This window comes from Phoca vitulina, unplaced genomic scaffold (assembly GCF_004348235.1).
Source record: "Phoca vitulina isolate PV1807 unplaced genomic scaffold, GSC_HSeal_1.0 scaffold40, whole genome shotgun sequence".
Classification (NCBI taxonomy): Eukaryota; Metazoa; Chordata; class Mammalia; order Carnivora; family Phocidae; genus Phoca; species Phoca vitulina.
Genome location: NW_022589743.1, coordinates 19,966,753 through 19,989,194, shown reverse-complemented (window position 1 = coordinate 19,989,194; position 22,442 = coordinate 19,966,753). Strand labels below are relative to the sequence as shown.

Sequence of the window (22,442 nt, the reverse complement as noted above, 5' to 3'; positions counted from 1 at the left end):
TTCCTCCACTGACATCTTAAAACCCCTATAGTCATCCATGAGGGTTGAAATCAACTTCTTCCAGGGACCTGGGTGCCTCAGTCGGTTAAGTGTCTGCCTTCGGCTCAGGTTATAGTCCCAGGGTCCTGGGATCGAGTGCCCTGTCAAGCTCCCCACTCAGCAGAGAGCCTGCTTCTTCCTCTGCCCCTCCCCCTGCTTGTGCGCTCTCTCTCTCTGTCAGATAAATAAATAAAATCTTAAAAAAAAAAAAAAAGAAGAAATCAACTTCTTCCAGAACTCCTGTTCATCTTGATATTTTGACCTCTTTCATGAATCACAAATGTTTTTAATGGCTTCTAGAATGGTATCTCCTTTCCGGAAATTTTTTAATTTGCTTTGTCCGGTTCCATCGGAGGAATCAGTATCTATGGCAGCTATAGCCTTACAAAATGTATTTGTTAAGACTTGAAGGTCACAATTACTTCTTGATCCATGGGCTGCAGAATGGATGTTGTGTTAGCAGACATGAAAACAACATTACTCTGATTGTCCATCTCCATGACAGATCTTGGGTGACCAAATGCACTGTCAGCAAGCAGTCATATTTTGAAAGGAATCTTTTTTTCTGAGTAGCAGGTCTCAACAGTGGGCTTAAAATAGTCAGTAAAACCATGTTGTAAACAGATGTGCTGATATTCAGGCTTTGTTGTTCCACTTGTAGAACACAGGCAGAGTAGATTTAGCATAATTCTTAAGTGCCCTAGGATTTTTGGATTTATAAATGAGCATTGGCTTCAACTTAAAGTTACCAGCTGCATTAATCCCTAACAAGAGGGTCAGCCTGTGCTCTGAAGCTTTGAAGCTTTGAAGCTACGCATTGCTTTCTCTCTAGCTATGAAAGTCCTAGATGGCGTCTTCTTCCAATAGACGGCTGTTTTGTCTACACTGAAAATCTGCTGTTCGGTGTGGCCACCTTCACGAATGATCTGAGCTGGATCTCCTGGAGAACTTGCTGCGGCTCCTGCCTCAGCACTTGCTGCTTCACCTTGTACTTTTCGGTTCTGGAAAATGCTTCTTTTCTTAAACCTCATGAACTAACCTCTGCCAGCTTCAAACTTTTCTTCTGCAGCTTCCTCACCTCTCTCAACCTTCATAGAACTGAAGAGAATTCGGGCCTTGCTCTAGATTAGGCTTTGGCTTAAAGGACTGCTGTGGCTGGCTTGATCTTCTGTTCAGACCCCAAAAACTTTCTCCATGTCAGCAGTCAGGCTGTTTCACTTTCTTACCATCCATGTGTTCACTGGAGTAGTACTTCTGATTTCCTTCAAGTACTTTTCCTTTGCATTTACAATTTGGCTAGCTCTTTGGCACAAAAAGCCTAGCTTTTAGCCTACCTTGGCTTTCAACATGCCTTCCTCACTAAAGTTGGTCATTGCTAGCTTTTGATTTATTTTTTTTTTAAGATTTATTTATTTATTTTAGAAAGAGTGAGAGAGCATGAGTGGGGGGAGGGGCAGAAGGAAAGTATCTCAGACAGACTCCCTACTGAGCACAGAACCAATGCGGGGCTCAATCTCACGACCCTGAGATCTGACCTGAGCTGAAATAAAGAGTCGGTTGCTTAACTGACTGAACCACCCAGGTGCCCTTAGCTTTTGATTTACAGCAAGAGGTGTGCGACTCTTCCTTTCACTTGAGCACTTAGAAGCCATTGTAGGATCATTAATTGCCCTAATTTCAAGACTGTTGTGTCTCAGGGAATAGGGAGGCTGGAGGGGAGGAAGAGAGACATGAAGCGGGGGTGGGGGACAGATGGTCGGTGGGGCAGTCAGAACATACACATTTACTTACTCACCATCTTGTATGGGTGCAGTTCTTGGCTCCCCAGAACAATTATAGTAGTAACATCAAACATCACTGATCACAGATCCCCATAACAAATATAATAATAATGAAAAAGTTTGAAATATTGGGAGAATTACCAAAATGTGAGAGACACAAAGCGAGCAAATGCTGTAGAAAAAAATGGCACAAATAGACTTGCTCATGCAGGGTGGCAACAAACCTTCAATTTGTAGAAAACACACTGTCTATATAGCTCAGTAAAGTGAAGCCCAATAAAATGAGGTATGTGTGTATAGGTGCTTCCAAGAATTCTGATTATGCTTCTCTATCTCTGATCTTTACTTCATGATACCCTCTAGTTTGTTGACCACTCCTACCTATTCACAGTTCATTTTTCGTCTTCTCATTTTTGTATTTTCCTGCTCAACCTGGATCTCTTGGACAGCTGTTTTCAGTAGTTCTTTTTTTATATCTCTTGCATTTTTCAAGAACAAAGTAGGTAATAAAACATAGTTGGTATACAGTATCAGCATTTTGGTATATTCCTCTTTTTTGTTTTTAATACATAGTTCTATATGTTTATATCCGATAATTTTTGCTTATCTTTCTAGTTTTTGCATTTGCCACCTTTCAAACTTTAAAAAACTCTTCATAAATATTTTTATTAGACACATAATATTCTGGTCAGTGGATCATGATTTACTTACCTCATGTCCTAATGGTAGATATTTAGCATTGTTTCCATTTTTTTGCTGTTAGAAAGGATTTACCTAGAATTTACTAGGTTATAGGTTAAAGTATTTTAGGTTTTTGATCACTGCTGTGTTGGTATGGGCATATTAAATTAAGAATATGCAGATTATACCATAATGGGTATTTATCCAAAGAAAACAAAAACACTAATTTGAAAAGATACATGCACCCCTATGTTTATTGCAGCATTATTTACAAAGTCAATGTGGAAGCAACCCAAGTGTTCATTGATAGATGAATGGATAAAGACAATGTGGTGTGTATATATATACAGTGGAATATTACTCAGCCATAAAAAAGAATGAAGTCTTGCTATTTCTGACAACCTGGATAGACCTAGAGGGTATTATGCTAAGTAAAATAAGTCAGACAGAGAAAGACAGGTACCATATGATTTCACAATGTGGAATCTTAAAAAACACAACAAACAGACAGACTCAAATACGGAGAACAAATTGGTGGTTGCCAGAGGGTAGATGAGTGAGGGGATAGGCAAAATAGGTGAAGGGGATTAAGAGGTATAAACTTCCAGTTACAAAATAAATAAATCATGAGATATAAAGTACAGCAGAGGAAATATAGTTAATAATATTATAATAACATTGTATGGTGACTACACTTATTATGGGGAGCATTGAGTCATGTATAGAATTGTCGAATCACTATGTTGTACACCTGAAACTAATATAACATTGTATGTCAACTATATTTCAATTAAAAAGGATGGAGAGTAGATTATAAGGAAAAAAAAAAGAGTATGCAGATTATGACCTGCTGAATGAGGAGGCACAAACCACCTACACAGGGTTGGCAGGGAGCTCCCTCAGCATCTGGGCTTCTGCTTTGGGGAAGTGAAAACCCTGGGGTTATTTTGATTTGATTTGTTTCAATACACTCACTCAAAGGAAGTAAAGTCACAAGATTTAGTACTTATGGATCCCAGAACTATTGGAGGAGGATGCACAGTGACCTGGAGGAAGGGCAGTCTTCTATCCCAGGTTACCAGCAAGCAGAAAATAGAGCACAGAGTACAGGGTAGCAAGCACCTATTACTTAGAAGGTGGTTGGGGTAACAGTCACTAGCTTTTCATGGGCTCAACTCTAAGCAGTTATTTAAAAATGTGCCCCAGGAAAAGCAAAGTAGGAACTTGTGGTAGAAATCCCAAGCTTGGGTCCTTATCTAAATGTCCAGACTCTGTGTTTGTGCAGGGTTGTCATACTGCAAAATACCTAGGCAGCAACTCAAAATAGCTGTTTTCTCATCATAATTGCCAGTTGCTGTCCAAAGGAGTTATACCAATATGTGAATGTAGCTGTTTCGTGGTGTCTTCCCCAGCCTTAATTTTTATTTCTTAAAAATTTCCTGCCAAATTACTAATGAGAATGGTATCATACTTTATTTTTATTTCTCAGTTATTATGTGGTAGGCCATATTCTCAGATACTTATCAGTCACCATGCTTCCTGTCTTTTAAATGTTCTGTTTATGTCCTTTGCCCACTTATCCATTGGGAATCTAAATATTTTTCTTACCAATTTTGTGAGCTTTTGATTAACAATCTCCTTTTTGGTATTCTCTTTGAATATTTTTATTAGGCTCATTGAGCATAAATAAATTTGGGAGTTTTGTATAGACAAACCTGTTGATGATTTTTTGTGACTTTTTTTTTCTGTTTCTAATTTTTTAAAAGTCACCCAGAGATTTATAAATATATGTAAATTCTTCTGATGGTTTTAAGACTTCCTTTGTTTTAATGTTGTCTTTTTTAGTTCACTATATAGGTGTATCACATGAAGTGAGTGTTAAATTGGGCTGTGTTTCAATTTCCCCAGCATTCTTTATTGAGTCTTACCCTTGCCATGTGATTTGTGATTTTTTTCCTTCTCAAGTTAACAATGTTTAGGAATTTACCGTGTGGTATGCACTGTTCTGAGCGTGTTGCATGAATTATCTCATTTTGTCCTCACTCCTCACAACCACCCTGTGAGGATATGGAATTCTCCTGTGCACTGTGCTCAGATTGCACTTTCATTTCTATACTATGGCTATCTTCCTTTCTATTTTTATGACCCTACCATTCTGTCTTAATTATTAGAGCTGAGATGTGTTTTCCTCTAGAGAAAGTGTAAGATACCTCTACTGTTTCTTCTTTTTTCTATTTGTTTATTTATTTTTCCAGATGAATTTAAGGGTTTCATGTCATGTTCCAAAAAGAATTTCATTGGAATATTTGGTTTAATCCATGAATTATACTGGAAATAATCTCATCTTTGCAGTATCAGTCAAGGTGTGTCTCCTGTACTTAGCCTTGATGCCTGGTACATTCCAGGTGCTGAGTAAATGTCTACTGAGTGAAGAATAGGTGAATGAAGAAATCTTTATCTATCGTCTCCATCAAGTCTCAGTTAATACCTCTCATTAATGTTTTTTAGCTTTTCCCCATTTGGTCCTACACATTTCATGTGAATGTTATTTCTTGGCATTGTAGATTTGATTTGTTGTTGCTGCCATGAGCAGTATCTTCTTCCTGGGATTTTCTAATTATTTGTTGGCAGTATATGAGAAAATCATTCGTGGTTCCATATTTTTTTCATTCGTTATTTAAGGTTATTCTTTTGAAGGCATTCCCAAGGAATCCTTTGGACAGTCAGTTATTTCAGTCTATTATTAACAATTTTGTTTCTTATTTCCATGTAATTGTATCTGTTGTTCCTGTTCTAGAATTTCCCAAATACTGTTGAAAAGATTGATGATAATGGGCATTCTTGTTTTGATTCTAATTTTAATAGAAATCTAACTGCTCATCTACAGCCATACCACCCTGAATGTGCCCCATTTCGTCTGATCTTGGAAGCTAAGCTGGTCGGGCCTGGTTAGTACTTGGATGGGATAAATCTAACTTTTCACTTTTAACCATGATGTTGGCTGGTGGTTTGCAATGTATGGTATTGTTGTTTATCTAGTTTTTTTTTTTTTTTTAAGAATTTATTTATTTATTTGAGAGAGAGAAAGACAGCGAGAGAGGGAACACAAGTAGGGGGAGTGGGAGAGGGAGAAGCAGGCTTCCTGCCGAGCAGGGAGCCCGACGCGGGGCTCGATCCCAGGACCCTGGGATCATGACCTGAGCCGAAGGCAGACGCTTAACGACTGAGCCACCCAGGTGCCCTGTTTATCTAGTTCTTAAAATGTATTTCACAAGGAATAATCTTACAAAAGACTTGGGATTGACTTTCATCGGACATTTTGGTGTCTGTTGAAGGAACTTGCTGCTGCTCCAGAGCATTGCTGTGGAAGAACCGAATAGCACGTAGTTGTGATCTTTTAACTGAGCCAAAGAAGACATCTTCTCATTCCAGTGTGATAATGAATGTTTCTGTGGCTTTCTTCTGGCTCCCTATTCCACTAATATGTGAGCCTGAATTCTGGAGGGTGGAAGAGCAGAGACTGAAGCACACACACCCTTTCATTTTATTGCTGACAGGGTGTAGAGCTTGGGTATTTCTGCATGCATGAATTTCTCAAAAGCAGTGGGCTTGGACATATGCATGTGATAATGAGCTGAACAATAGCAGCAACACTACTGCATGTAGAGTATAGGGGGCCATGACACCACGGTAATAAGGCTCTCTGCGAATTACACCATTTGGTCCTTAAGAAAAACATTGTGAGTAAGTTCTGCTGGCCTGTTTTAGGCATGAGGAAACTGTGACCTAGAGAAGTGGTAGCTTGTCCAGAATTGTACAGCTGAGAAGCGACAGAGGCAGGATTTAGGCCTAGAACCTTAGACCCCAGAGCACACACTCTTCACTGGTACTTTATCCCTTATTGCATTTGCTTTTAATTTGTGCTCTTATCTGGATCCTCTTGACTGGTGAGAAACAAAAGTTACTTGTAAAATAGAACCAAGCCTTAGGGGTGGATGGGTGGATGGATGGATGGATACATATCTTAGGAGCTTGAGAGGACTAATGCGTTTTGAAATGTTTATGGAGCCCAGTAATACAGTAGTTCTTATCTTAGTGGCAAATTTCCCAGATGTTTGACAGGGTAAACATACATAAAATACATATTAAAGTTTAGATGCTTTATATTTTGTGCAATAAATTGAAGCCTTAAAAAGAAAACATTTCATTAAAAAGAAAAACTCATTAGTTCTTGTCTTTTCTCCTCCATTAGTAATGATAAGAACACAATTTCCTTAGAAGGAAGTTTACCTAATTACTTTAAGGCTAGGTAATAACTTCTTTCTAAGGACTTAGAGTTGGTGTAGTTGACATGCTTTGTACTTGTAAATTTACTGAGTTTTTTCCTCTGCATTTTGTGGACAAATCAGTAAGATTGGAATAATCCATAGGTGCTACTAATGCTGTTATCCATAATTTCACCTTCTTGTCACTTTTCCCCGTAGTATTTCTAAGACAGCATTGTATATTTGGCACCCTCAGTGAAAGACACCTACTTGTTGTGAAACTCAGGATATGTGTTTTTTGAAACAAGACACAAGTTTGTGGTAGAGTAGGAAATATCTGGGCACTTAGCCTTTATCATCTCTGGTGAAGATACTAGATCAGTGATTGGGAGGGAGTGGGAACAGCCCATTGGGAAAGGTAGTGAAATTTAAAATCATTTAGGGGACTTTTCCAAATAACCCCCTTTCTTCCCTGACATAGTGAATTAGGTTTGCTGGGGCAGAGAAATGTTCAAGAGCCACGGTACTGGTCAGCACAGGAAAGGAATTGCTTTACTGAAGTTTAAAGTAATTTTTCCATAAGCCTGGTCCTTTAAAAAAAAAAAAAAAGAAAAAGAGCACATTGGAGGGTTACTACTTTTCTCTCTCTCTGAATAGAAATGTTCCCAGGCCTGGAAAGAAGTCTTACCTTATTTTAAAATGTCTTAGGAAGGAGCATAAAAGTTTTTTTCTGGACTCTTTCCCAACTCTAGGAATTGCTTGAAATAGATTCTTCCTTGTGTCTCACAAATTAAATACCTCATTTGTGGCCCACCTGTTTCAGTTACTCTTTCTTGCATTTTAATCTAGCTTGTTTCAGGGCTTCTTTTTCTGACTCTTGGCTATTACGTTTGTCTCGAATTCATAAGGTGGCTTACTTTTGTATTTGTAGGAAATTCTCCATTTTCTTCTAGTTGTATCCCAGTGCAGTTTGATGTGGAATGTTAAGATCCGTCCTATGCCCAGCCTTAGTCCTGTTGTGTGTGTTACTGGGCTCATCGCCTGGTCGTAGAGATGAATCCCATCCTTTTTTCCCTTTCTCTTTGCCTTTTCCTGTCTCTTCCTTAGTACTGCCCATGTTTCTTAGACGCCCAGGATTTTATCCTGAAACTAATCTATTTTTAATTTAGGTAAGTCAGATTCTGACATCTGATGTGCAAAAGATAAATTTCCCTCTCCTGTATGTAGAAGACTTTTAATTTTGTAAATAAATATTCCATTAATAAATGGTCTATTAAATATACACTAAAACTGTTCCTTTGCATGTCTTTAAAGCCGAACTTTTTATTGTGTTTCCAATACTTAAATGCAAAAAACAAAGCCATTAAACTTTCCTTATTAAAATGCAAGGCCTAGTGTCTTCTAGCTTTTTGAAGAGCTTTTGTCTATTATATAATCTGTAAAGTAGCCAAGAGTTCCTCAGAAGCAGGACATCATTTAGATTTGAAACAATTATGGGTTGTGTGTAAAATAATGATGTGGCATAACCATTCATGGGGTGGAAACCACAGTATACTTTAGTGGCAAAATCCTTGGATACCTCCAACATTTCATTTACCATTAAGACTTTACCAAGGTACCCCAGAACAGAAGTGGTTAGGTCATTTTGATTCTACTAAATAGATTAAGTTGGTATGACTAGGAAGCCAAATGACACAGTTATGAGCATAGACCTTTTATTTTTTTTTCCCAGATGTTTGACAGTGTAAACATACATAAAATACATATTAAAGTTTAGATGCTTTATATTTTGTGCAATAAATTGAAGCCTTAAAAAGAAAACATTTCATTAAAAAGAAAGAAACTCATTAGTTTTACTTAATTAAGACAGTAAAATAGCAGCAAGTACCAAGACATTGTGCACTTCTTTTATTTAAGACAAGTTACTTCATTTACATCAGAGTCAGAAATGTAAGACTGGCTTTCTTGAATACTTATATAGCTTGAATCACTGGTTAGATAGGGGCATATTTTCCCAACTATACATCAGGGAAGAGTTCTTTCATTCATTTCAAAAAATGCAGACCCTCAAACAGCCAGCATGACCACAGCATTGAGCATTAAGAGAAAGGAAGCATTTACTTTCCAAGCACTTGCCACAGAAGGTAAGCGAGTCTTTACATTTGTGGTTGTCTCTTCCCTCCGTAAGTTAAGGGTTGTGCTTTGTTGAGGCATTTCAGAGAAATTATTTGGCATGCCACTAGTAATACTTAGGGTCATGGGTGTTGGGGATGATTTTGTTGAGCTAGTGAGGCTTGTGTTTGTAACCATTCCATCTTGGAGATGAATAGTTAGAGTTGCAGCTGCTGCTTCATGTGAATTGATGGTTTCTATGGATGTCTCTTCTGGGTAGGGCACAAAAGCCTTGTCAGTGCTAGCAAAGGTGGTGTCTTTGCTTAGAGTGGCACCAAACGTTGTTTCCTTTATTCGATATTGTTTGGGTGTTTTGGTCACTTTGGGTTGAGTAACCATACTCAGAGAGTTAATGGTGTCCACTGTCTGCATCCCACTTACAGTGAACAAGCTTGAGGTAAATCCAGAAGGTGTGGGATATATGTTATGTTCCTTCAAAGATGATATTTGGCTAGAACAGGGAGTCCCTATCACATGGGCTTTTGTTTCCATCATCCACTTCAATAAGTACGTAATGTTTTGTTTGTGGTCACATGACCACCTGTTATTGTAAAGGGTTATCTCTTGCAACTGAAAGAGGTGGTCAAAAGCTTGATCTGGAATGAATGTGAACTTATTATTGTGCAGGTAAAGATGTGTGAGATTTGTCAGGTTTATTAATGTTCCTGGAAGGATTTGTGTCAAGGAATTGTTAGACAGGTCCACGATATGTAGTTTGGAGGGCATATTGGTTGGAACTGTCCAAAGTTTGTTACTACTGAGGTTGAGAACCTCAAGACTTCTTAGTGTATTTTTAATGAGGACAACCTTTTCCAGCATATTCTTAGAAACATCCAGAAATTTAAGGTTCCACTGATAAGCAGTATCAGATTTGTCAAGCAGTTTAATGTTGTTGTTAGCAGCAGACATGTTCCAGAGGGACCGAGGTAACTGAGCAGGCAGGCTTTCGAGCCTGTTGTTTGAAATGTCCAGGGTCCTCAGATTGGTGTATTGGGTTAACTGGTTATGAAGATCAGTAAAATGGTTATAAGACAGATTTAAATGGATAATATTCTCTTGCAGTCCAGATGGTAATGTAGTCAAGTTTCTGCCTGAACAGTCCACATGCCTGTGCCTCTCTGTGCATATACATTGGAGAGGACAAATGCATAAAATACCAGGTGTGAGAAACAGAAGGATGAACAAGCTGGGAGACATTTTCAATATCTGATATTCCATCAAAGCCTGGAAACAAACAGATACACCCTTCTTTTAATATGCAAACACAATTAGGCATCTGCATGGGTCAGTTAGCATTAGGCAAAATTTTCAATAAACCTCCTTGTTGTTGAGTCCTTTTATAATTGTTCCAGTGATTAAACTAACAAAGCTCCCCTTCATTTATAGTCCAAATGCTTAATCCTTCAATTGGGGCTATGTGGTAGAGAGGGACTCTCTCCCCCTACTTGCTTCTGTATTTTCTCCCTTCTTTTACCATAGATAGTCTTTCTTATTTATCTTCCTAGAGCCTTTACATTACAAAATGGCATTCTCTGCATATAAAGAGTCAGAATCTTAAGCTATTACTATTTTTGATAATATCCTTTCTTACTCTGATAGGAAAAAATGGCTGTCAGTCTGTTTTTTTGTTTTTTTTAAATCTCGGCAGTAATGTAATAGTCAATGTGTGTGTAGAGTAAGATTTTATTTAGATATTAAAACAATACTTTGAAATTCATCTTTGTCTTTTTAGGATAAATATATCCTTGTAAAACATCTTAAGGCACTTGAAAAATTCAGACCAACACCATACCCTTAAACCTCGCATTTTATAGTGATTTTTTTCTGTATATTTCAGTGCCGATGCTAAAAGAAAGCAATGTGGACATTCACAAAGTGAATGAATATTAAAAAGAAACCCCTCTACTGACACTGCAGCAAATTTCTGGTGCATGCACTTGCTTCTGAATATATATTCAGTCCTCACACTGACTTTTTCTTTAAAAAAGGGGGGGGGGGAATCCCAAAGTCAATCTTTTACTGATCTAAATAACAGCTTACCATAGTGTCGTCTTCAGCAGCAGCATCTCATTTTCTCCGGGAAACTTAAGCTTAAAGGTCGCCTTGTTCTGGAGAGTGGGCACCGCTTCTGGCTGTGGGCTGTGCTTGCCTGCTCAGCTAGCTGCATTGTGTCGCTGTGAGCTGAAGCTCTGCAACCACCTGATCAGCGCCACATAGGAGGACTGCAGAGCTGTCATTGGTGCTGACTCAAATTTATTGCAAGAGGTGCACACGCAACAAAATGGACCCCAGAATTTTTTTTTTAATTTACAGCATTGAGCATACCTATATATCTCTGGTTTACTATAGGATATAGTGCCTCATCCACATTAGACCTGGCCCTTACTCATTTTTGTGTATTTGTCTGAGCTCATGTTCTACATTCGATCATTGCCTCATGAAGAATTTGTGGTTCTTCTTAAAGCCTCTACTCTTTATTCTTTTTACACATTGAAAAATGTTGAAAATGAATTTGACCTTCCCTGTGGATGGTTTTCTAAGACGTTAATTTAACTATTTTTAACTCCTGCCTTTTCATGTTCTTCTAAAATGGTTCAATTGTCATGTCACTTTTTAAAATAACATAATACAATCTGTTTCATTTTCATGTGCTCCTCCAACATGGTGATTATTACGTATAATCAGCTTTTCAAATTTATCAACCACTTAAACCTTCATCTTCCTTTTTCGGAAGTACTGAGCTAATTCCATATGGTTATTTTGTCTTTATCTTTCTGATACAAAGGATCATTTAACCCAGACTACACACAAGCAGGACTATATTTTTAAATGAGCATCATATGCTTTTAATTAAATTTATGTGGTCAGATATGTTTTATTTTATGTCTTTTAGGTGAAGGATTTTTTTTCTTCACATAGCTTTACTTTGTTCAGTGAGTGGGTATACGAATTGTTTTCTCCAGAGACATCTTCGATGCTGTAGGAGTGACCATTTATTTGATTTTATGTTTTAAAAATAATAGCATCAATCTTAGGTGATTTCTTCAGAATGTTTCACATTTGGTCTTACTGAGAAGGCAATTTAGAGTTTTTAAATTGCATGAAATAATGTCAAAGGCAAAACTTTTGGTCATGAGTTTTATAAAATGTGACCAGATTTATAGTAACTTCTGCCTCACTTTTTAGTGGATTGATTGTATAAATAATCTGTTAAAACTCAAATCTAATTTCCGGAATAACCAGTTTACCTTAGAAAAGAAAGCAGATAGGGGCGCCTGGGTGGCTCAGTCGTTAAGTGTCTGCCTTCGGCTCAGGTCATGGTCCCAGGGTCTTGGGATCGAGCCCCGCACTGGGCTCCCTGCTCCACGGGAAACCTGCTTCTCCCTCTCCCCCACTCCCCCTGCTTGTGTTCCCTCTCTGTGTCTCTCTCTGTCAAATAAATAAATAAAATCTTTAAAAAAAAAAAATTAATGTTCCTCGAAAAGTATCTACATTTTAAAAGTCTGCAGTGTTAGAAATTTATTATTGATTAGGTGCTTTATTCCCACTTTACTTGGAGAGTTCAGCCTTGGACTCTTCATAAGATTCTTTCTATGGATTTCAGAAACCAGTCATCAATCTTAGTGCTTAAAAGCAATGTGTTAAAAATACTACATTCAGCAATATTGTTGTGGAAATAGGGAATGATTGTTTTGACATTTAGATTTCTTATATTTTAGCTCCTGTTTATACTTTTATTCTTCAAAGGATGTGATTGAGGGTCAGTTTACCAACACTTAAATCTCTTGTTATAATTTTAGGAAGTCTCATTACATCAGTGTGGAAGTGGAGTTACCCAGTTCCATTATACTTACCAGTACTTTTTTTTTTAAAACAAGAATTTGTTATTTCACTAACTTATGGATTCAAATGAATTTAGGGTTAGGCTTCATTGAGATTAGGTTCTGCTATATATAATAGAAAATTCCAATACAGTAATAGTGACAGTATTTCTCTTTCAAACTTGGGGACATACCAATTGCTTCCTATTATTCAAAGATTGTTATAAAATTCTCAGAAAGAGGGGAAACATTTTAATGTATTTGAATTGTAACAATTTGTCCTTATGCTTTTAGAAATTCTCATAAAATAGGGGCACCTGTGGGTTAAGGTCAGTGGGTAAAGCGTCTGCCTTTGGCTCAGGTCATGATCCCAGGGTCCTGCTCAGTGGGGAGCCTGCTTCTCCCTCTCCCCACCCTCAGCTCGTGCTATCGTGCTCTCTCTCTCTCTCAAATAAATAAATAAAATATTAAAAAAAAGAATTCTCTTGAAATAAAATATTATTACTCAAAAAATAAGAATTTTATATAGGCTTAAGTATTTGTTACAACTTATTTTAGATATTAGATATTATTTCAGACACATTATATTTTAGATAAGCCTGTCAAGTCAGGAATTACAGCTCTTTAGGCAACTATTATATTCTAGACTAAGCAGTACATTCATTTACATATTCTTTTGTGAAACACACTGTCCTAGGATATATTACCCCAACATTGTGAAAGGTATAACAGATTGCCTGCCAGGAAACAACTGTCCCATGGTAATCAACAGTTTGGAAACCTAATCAGTTTGTCTTTTTTAATCTGATTCCCATTTTATTTTATTTTATTTTATTTTATTTTATTTTTTCATTAAGCTTTTTAATTTTAACTCCAGTATAGTTAACATAGTGTTCTATTAGTTTCAGATCTACAAAATAGTGATTCCACAATTCTGTACATTACTCAGTGTTTGTCATAATAAGTATATAGTTTATCTTTATTTCTTAAGTTCATAACATTTGTCATGCTTGAGAGTAAAAGTATTATATTTTCTATTTTTAGTAATATAGTTGGCTATTCAGATTGAATTTCCTGCTGAAAACAATTAGAGTACTGAACAAAGTATTTAATAGCATGGACGAACTGACAAGATAGAAATTATCAGGTCAAAACCCAGGTGGATCAGTTTCTTGTCTCACCTCCCCACCCCTTTTTCCCCATACTATTGACTTGTTGCCAAAACTCAGTTATTTGTTCATCTGGATTTATCTGTTTGCTTCCCTGTGAACATTTAATTTATTCCTCTATCCCCCATATTTCCTATAAATGGTTCCTAACAGCATTAACGTAATTGTTTATTTGTATCATCATACACTAGTTTCAAAATAATGCCAGTATTGCTACAATTAGATTATAGACTAGTGAATAAAATTTAAGATTTCTTTGCCATTCTATTCTTAGAGTATATTTCACTAAGGATGATAGTCAATTCTGTGCTCTAATGCAACTTGAAATAAGGTTTTTTTCTATATGTTTATATCATCAACTTTACATGAAGTTAGGTTCATTAGTTTCAGTTATCAGTTTCCAGGGACTGCTTAAGTCAAAACTATATAACAAGGTATATTCAGAGAAATCTTGCTTCTCTATCCCCTTCACCCTATTGCACTCTTCCTCTTATTGGTGACTATTTGTATTAGCTTTTGGTTGTATTTTAACAGTATTTCTTTTCCTTTTTTTTTTTTTTGTAAACATACAAAAATATGTATTATATATTCTTAATCCCTTTTCTTATATTAAGGGCTGCATACTAAATATACTGTTATACATCCTTTAAAAAAAAAGATTTTATTTATTTGAGAGAGAGAGCACAAGCTGCAGAGGGAGGGAAGGAGGGAGAGGGACAAGCGGACTCCATGCTGAGCACGGAGCCTAACGCGGGCTCAGTGTGGGGTTCAATCCCAGGACCTTGAGATCACAACCCGAGCTGAAACCAGGAGTCAGATGCTTAACTGACTGAAGCCACCCAGGCGCCCCTAGTGTTTACACATCCTGTTCTTTTTTTTCCTGAATATATCTTCAAAATCTTTCTACATCAGCATACAGGGATCTTTCACGTTCATTTCATAAGGCATAGGACTCCATTTGGGAGTGTACCATGGTTTATTCAACCAGTCCCTATTGATGGATGTCTGGGTTGTTTCCAGACTTTTCTTATTACAAATAATGCCAGTGAATACCCTTGCACCTAAGTAGTTTCATATTTTGTCCAATGAATCTTTGAAAAAGATTCCTAAAAATAGGGTTGCTGAGTAAAAGGGACTTTTCTGGATGTTACCAGATTCTTCTGTGTAGTGCATACCATTTTGGCAGTCCCAGCAGCAGTGTATCAGGGTGTCAGTTCTGTATCACCTCACCATACACTTTGTTGTGGAACTTTTGGATTTATATCAATGTCCGAGTATCTCTGTGTAATTTTAAATACATCTCTCTTATTATGAAGAAGGTTGTATATCTTTATGTATGCTTTTAGGAACCATTTAAATTCTTTCTTCTTTGACTGTCTTAGGTTTTGCACATTTTTTCTATTCTGTTGTGGGTCTTTCCCTCCCCCTAAATAGGATTTTTTTTTAATTTAGAGATACTAGCCCTTTGCCTTAGAGTTCCAGTTTCCCTTTATTTCCAGTTTACCTTTGACTTTATTGTGGTAGAGTTTGTTTCTTTTCTTCCTTTTTTTTTGACATTTAAAAATTTTTTATGTAATTGGAATTTTCTTTTTATTGCTTCTAGATTTTAAGTCTCAGCTGGGAGGGTTTTTCTCACTTCCAGATTATAAAGGAATTTTCATATTTTCTTCTGTTACTTGGGTAATTTTATGTTTTATATTTAGATCTCTGGTCTATTTGGTGTTTATTCTAATGTAGTGTGAAATATGGATCCAATTTTATCTTTTTCCAGATATCTATCCAATTGTCCCCATAGTTTTTTCTACTGGTTGGAGATTTGAGTCTATTTTTGAACTTTCCATTCCATTCGTCTAATCATATGTCAGTATCACAGTACATGATTATTACAGTGTTTTAATTCTAGGTACCCAGATATTTTGTACTTTACTTTTTTTATTAGAATCAGGTGAGGGCGCCTGGGTGGCTCAGTCGGTTAAGCGACTGCCTTCGGCTCTCATGATCCCAGGGTCCTGGGATCAAGTCCCACATCAGGCTCCCTGCTCTGCGGGAAGCCTGCTTCTCCCTCTCCCACTCCCCCTGCTTGTGTTCCCTCTCTCGCTGTGTCTCTCTCTGTCAAATAAATAAATAAAATCTTAAAAAAAAAAAAAAGAATCAGGTGATAACAATTACAGGTCAAGTCATTGTGTCCCCCACTACCGACCCCAAATGGAGTACATGTATGATATATATATATAAACTGCAGTGCATGAAGTACTCTTTGGTCCTGTATAAGTGAGAAGAGTGCTGAACCAGGAGTCAGGGAATAGACTCAAGTTTTAGTACCACTACTAAGCAAGTCGCTACTCTCTTGGCCTCTTTTCTCAGCAGTTAACAAATAAAAAGAATTGAACTAGATGGTCTTCAGGGTTGTTTCTGAATCTAGTTAATGCTGATCAGGTAAGAGCACCACTGCTGTGTGATAATTCAGTCTACTTTTTATTCCCCTGTGCCTGTCCTTTTGCCATATTTATGAAGTAAACTTTCTCTAATGCTCTGGATCCTGGTTCTTTCATCTTTTTTGTAGGTTTTTCTTTGTTCTAGCATTTTCTTCTCTTCTGTATTTCTTGTATTAGCTTGCATTTCTTTCTGCTGATTAAGCAAAGATTGCCACTGTTTGGCCCCTCAGCTTCCACTGACCTCAGTGGGGAAAAATTGCATGCGGTAAATGGGAATTATTTTTTCCCCCTGGCAGAGAATTAAAAAAAAACAAAAAACAAAATCCAAAAACTAGCTGCTGACACTGAGTCTGTTCTTTGGTTGTACAAAGATCAGAAGAAAGAAAGCTGCATGTAGGTTTTGAAGAAATCAGATAAGACTATAACCAGGTCATGAGCTCCTGATTTATCTATAAGAGTTGGTACTTCCCTGTATTTCCCAGCACCCATCCTTCAAGAGATCAGGAAAGAAGGTGATGAGAAAGAAGAGCAAACATGTGGAAAGAGCCTCTTTAGGTAATCATCTTACATGTAAAATGAGGAGGGTTATGATGTTTTAAAGCGCATCAGTCTTAAATGTGTCTTACTTAAGCTAACTAGAATACTTACAGTTCAGAAGATTAATAGGAAATTCTTGAACTCCTGATTGCTGCTGGGTAAATAAACCTTTAAAGTGCTAAGTTTGTAAAACAACATGGGAAAGAAACGTTTTAATGTGGAAGACAGAACCAATGTAATAGGACAATAAACATGCTTCAGGAATAAACATCAGGAAAAATAAGTTCAAGGAAGTGTTTCTACAGATAAAAAGTTTTAGTGGTCAGTAAGGGATGGTTTAAAAGATTTAAAGGGAAACATTGTAGATAAAATTTCAATGTCCAAAAGCTTGCTCATTTTTTATTAAAGATGGAGCTTTGTTAGTTTCTTGAACACCAGTGCTACAAATAAATACTACATTTTGTTCTGAAAAACCCCAGAACTATGAGGGGTTCTTCAAGGTTAAGCTACCAACAAGACCACCACATTTCATTATGAGTGAGATTTCCCCTGGGAGCTAGGGTAGGGTAAGGAGGAAGATTACGTGCTTGTTGGGCAAAGAAGCGCTTTGGCAGGCACAGGTTGGTACCCCCACAAGCATAGCCAGGGAACGCTTGCCAGATGGACTCTGACAAAGATTGGGCCCACCCCTACTCTGATAACTCAGATTCATCACTTATCAGGTAATGGAGGAAAGATGAAATTCTGTATAGGCACGGTGGCTTAAGAGTTTAAATGTATAGTGTCAGAAAGTATAAGTTTAGTGAAAGTTGAGAACCGGGAGGGGGGAAAGATGGCGGAGGAGTAGGGGACCCTATTTCAACTGGTCCCCGGAATTGAGCTGGATATCTACCAGACCACTCTGAGCACCCACAAAACCAGCCTGAGATGTAAGAAAGAAGATCTGGATCTCTACAAACAGAATATCGCCGGTGGTTGGTTTTGAGGTACGAAGCGGGGAGCCGTGATTCCGCGGGCAGATATCAGAGGATAAACGGCAGGGGGAGGGCACCTGGCCGTGGAGATCCTACACCGCCAGTGAGTGACAGCCTCGCGCGCTGCGGACAGGGCACAGACTCGCAGACTGGTAGTGGCGGGGAAAGGACTTTAGGGCAGCCCCCGGGACGGAAACCCGGAGCAGCGGGGTCGTGCCTGCAAACTGCAGCCCCCAGGACGGAAACCTGGAGTGACGGGGTCGTGCGCGCGGGAACTGGGAGCGGCTAGCCATTTTAGAAGCACAAAGGCCAGAGACGTGCCCCAACCTGGAGGCAGGACTGGGAGCGCTGTGGAGGGGCGCACAACCCAGGACGCTGCAGTTTATAGCAGCACGGACAGAGACAGAAACGGAGATGGTGTGGCCTGGAGAGCTCACTGAAGAACAGACTGCGATCTCTCTGCTCTGAGGCAGAGGGTTGGAAACGGTCTCTTCTGCTCTGACTCGCAGAAAGCCGCCAGGGAAAGCCACCAGAGAACAAAAGCCCCCAAGAATGAATCCCGCTGAGCCCATCCCCCACCACAGGGGGGCAGGGCAACACCGCCCAAACAGGGTTGCCTGAGTAACAGCGCGGCAGGCCCCTCCCCCAGAAGACAGGCTGGGAAAACAAGAGGACAGCAGCCCCAAGGTCCCAAGAAAACAGGTGCATCTTGCTTGGGTTCTGGTCAGTAATTTGGACTCTATACATTCCCTCAAACACCCCTCAACAGAATGACTAGGAGGAGGAGCCCCCAAAATAGAAAAGACTTGGAGATTATGATTTATGCTGCAGATTTACAAATGGATGCAGATATAACCAAGATGTCAGAGATGGAATTCAGGTTAGCAATTGTGAAGACAAGGCTAGAATGGAGAAATCAATTAATGGCAACATAGAGTCTCTAAGGGCAGAAATAAAAGGTGAATTGGCAGAACTTAAAAATGCTATCAATGAGATCCAATCCAATCTAGATAATCTAACAGCTAGGGTAACTGAGGCAGAAGCGCGAATAAGCGACCTGGAAGACAATATAATAGACAAAAAGGGAAAAGAGGAGGCCAGGGAAAAACAACTCAGAATCCATGAAAATAGAATCAGAGAAATAAGTGACACCATGAAGCATTCCAATGTCAGAATAATTGGATCCCGGAGGGAGTGGAGAGAGAGAGAGGACTAGAAGATGTATTTGAGCAAATCATAGCTGAGAACTTCCCTAATCTGGGGGATGAAACAAACATTCGAGTCCTAGAGGCAGAGAGGACCCCTCCTAAGATCAAGGAAAACAGGCCAACACCCCGGCATGTAATAGTAAAACTTGCAAATCTTAGAACCAAGGAAACCATCTTAAGGGCAGTTAGGGGGAAGAGATTCCTTACGTATAGAGGGAGGAACATCAGAATAACGTTAGACCTATCCACAGAGACCTGGCAAGCCAGAAAGGCCTGGCAAGACATATTCAGGGTACTAAATGAGAAGAACATGCAGCCAAGAATACTTTATCCGGCAAGGCTTTCATTTAGGATGGATGGAGAGATGCAGAGCTTCCACGACCGGCAGAAACTGAAAGAATATGTGACCACTAAGCCGGCCCTGCAAGAAATATTAAGGGGGGTTCTATAAAAGGAGAAAGACCCCAAGAGTGATATACAACAGAAATTTACAGGGACAGTCTATAAAAACAACGTCTTCACAGGCAACATGATGACAGTTAATTCATATCTTGCAATAATCACTCTCAACGTGAATGGCCTAAATGCTCCCATAAAACGGCACAGGGTTGCAGATTGGGTAAAAAGACAGGACCCATCCATATGCTGTCTACAAGAGACTCATTTTGAACCTAAAGATACATCCAGACTGAAAGTGAAGGGATGGAGATCCATCTTCCATGCCAGCGGACCTCAAAAGAAAGCTGGGGTAGCAATTCTTATATCAGACAAATTAGGTTTTAAACTAAAGTCTGTAATAGGAGACACAGAAGGACACTATATCATTCTTAAAGGGTCTATCCAACAAGAAGATCTAACAATTGTAAATATCTATGCCCCCAACATGGGAGCAGCCATCTACATAAGCCAACTGTTAACCAAAATAAAGAGTCATATTGATAACAATACGTTAATTGTAGGAGACCTCAATACTCCACTCTCAGCAATGGACAGATCATCTAAGCAGAAAATCAACAAGGAAACAAGAGCTTTGGATGACATTGGACCAGATGGACCTCATAGATATTTACAGAACATTCCACCCTAAAACAACAAGAATACTCATTCTTCTCGAGCGCACATGGAACTTTCTCCAGAATAGACCATATACTGGGTCACAAATCAGGTCTCAACCGATACCAAAAGATTGGGATTATTCCCTGCATATTCTCAGACCACAATGCTCTAAAACTGGAACTCAATCACAAGAAAAAATTTGGCAGAAATTCAAACACTTGGAAGCTAAAGACCACTCTGCTCAAGAACGTTTGGGTCAACCAGTAAATCAAAGAAGAACTTAAACAATTCATGGAAATCAATGAGAACGAAAACACATCTGTCCAAAACCTATGGGATACTGCAAAGGCGGTCCTAAGGGGAAATACATAGCCATCCAAGCCTCACTCAAAAAAATAGAAAAATCCCGAATTCACCAACTAACTCTACACCTTAAAGAACTAGAGAAAAAGCAACAAACGACGCCTAAGCCATGCATTAGAAGAGAAATAATTAAAATTAGAGCAGAAATCAATGAATTAGAAACCAGAAACACAGTAGATCAGATCAACAAAATTAGAAGTTGGTTCTTTGAAAGAATTAATAAGATCGATAAACCACTGGCCAGACTTACCCAAAAGAAAAAGAGAAAGGACCCAAATTAATAAAATTATGAATGAAAGGGGAGAGATCACGGCTAACACCAAGGAAATAGAAACAATTATTAGAAATTATTATCAACAACTATATGCCAGTAAACTGAGCAATCTGGATGAAATGGAGGCCTTCCTGTAAACCTATAAGCTGCCAAGACTGAAACAGGAAGAAATTGACAACCTGAATAGGCCAATAACCAGTAACGAGATTGAAGCAGTGATCAAAAACCTCCCAAAAAACAAGAGTCCAGGGCCTGATGGATTCCCTGGGGAATTCTACCAAACATTCAAAGAAGAAATAATACCTATTCTACTGAAACTGTTTCAAAAAATAGAAACAGAAGGAAAATTTCCAAACTCATTCTATGAGGCCAGCATTACCTTAATCCCCAAACCAGGCAAAGACCCCATCAAAAAGGAGAATTTCAGACCGATATCCCTGATGAATATGAATTCCAAAATCCTCAATAAAATCCTAGCTAATAGGATCCAACAATACATTAAAAGGATCATCCACCACGACCAAGTGGGATTTATCCCCCAGATGCAAGGTGGTTCAACATTCACAAATCAATCAATGTGATAGAACACATTAATAAGAGGAGGGAGAAGAACCATATGGTCCTCTCAATTGATGCAGAAAAAGCATTTGACAAAATACAACATCCTTTCCTGATTAAAACTCTCCAGAGTATAGGGATAGAGGGAACATTCCTCAAGTTCATAAAATCCATCTATGAAAACCCACAGCGAATATCATCCTCAATGGGGAAAAGCTGAGAGCCTTTCCCTTAAGATCAGGAACACGTCAAGGATGCCCACTCTCGCCACTATTGTTCAACATAGTACTAGAAGTCCTAGCAACAGCAATCAGACAACAAAAAGAAATAAAAGGTATTCAAATTGGCAAAGAAGAAGTCAAACTCTCTCTTTTCGCAGACGACATGATACTTTATGTGGAAAACCCAAAAGACTCCACCCCCAAATTACTAGAACTCATCCAGCAATTCAGTAATGTGGCAGGATACAAAATCAATGCACAGAAATCAGTTGCTTTCTTATACACTAACAACGCAACTGTAGAAAGAGAAATTAGAGAAACGATTCCATTTACAATAGCACCGAAAACCGTAAGATACCTCAGACTAAACCTAACCAAAGAGGTAAAGGATCTATACTCTAGGAACTACAAAACGCTCACGAAAGAAATTGAAGAAGACACAAAAAGATGGAAAAATATTCCATGCTCATGGATCGGAAGAATAAACATTGTTAAAATGTCTATGCTACCCAGAGCAATCTATACCTTCAATGCCATCCCGATCAAAATTCCAATGACATTTTTCAAAGTGCTGGAACAAACAATCCTAAAATTTGTATGGAATCAGGAAAGACCCGAATCGCCAAGGAAATGTTGAAAAAGAAAAACAAAGCTGGGGGCATCACGTTGCCCGATTTCAGGCTATATTACAAAGCTGTGATCACCAAGACAGCATGGTACTGGCACAAAAACAGACATACAGACCAATGGAACGGAATAGAGAACCCAGATATGGACCCTCAACTCTATGGTCAAATAATCTTTGACAAAGCAGGAAAAAACATGCAATGGAAAAAAGACAGTCTCTTCAATAAATGGTGCTGGGAAAATTGGACAGCCACATGCAGA

At 38.5% G+C, this 22,442-nt stretch overlaps 2 protein-coding genes across 10 annotated transcripts in view; one reads left to right on the top strand and one right to left on the bottom strand.

Annotated features, from left to right (window-relative positions):
• NF1 (neurofibromin 1) overlaps positions 1 to 22,442 on the top strand; it is a 281,702-nt gene that overhangs the window by 194,230 nt on the left and 65,030 nt on the right. The window lies entirely within an intron of this gene.
• Positions 8,032 to 11,785, bottom strand: OMG (oligodendrocyte myelin glycoprotein). The gene is made up of 2 exons (XM_032428724.1): positions 10,979 to 11,785; positions 8,032 to 10,162 (listed from the first exon to the last, which is right to left on the bottom strand). Exons 1-2 carry the CDS (start codon positions 10,979 to 10,981, stop codon positions 8,834 to 8,836), a joined length of 1,332 nt encoding a protein of 443 aa, XP_032284615.1. The 5' UTR covers positions 10,982 to 11,785; the 3' UTR covers positions 8,032 to 8,833.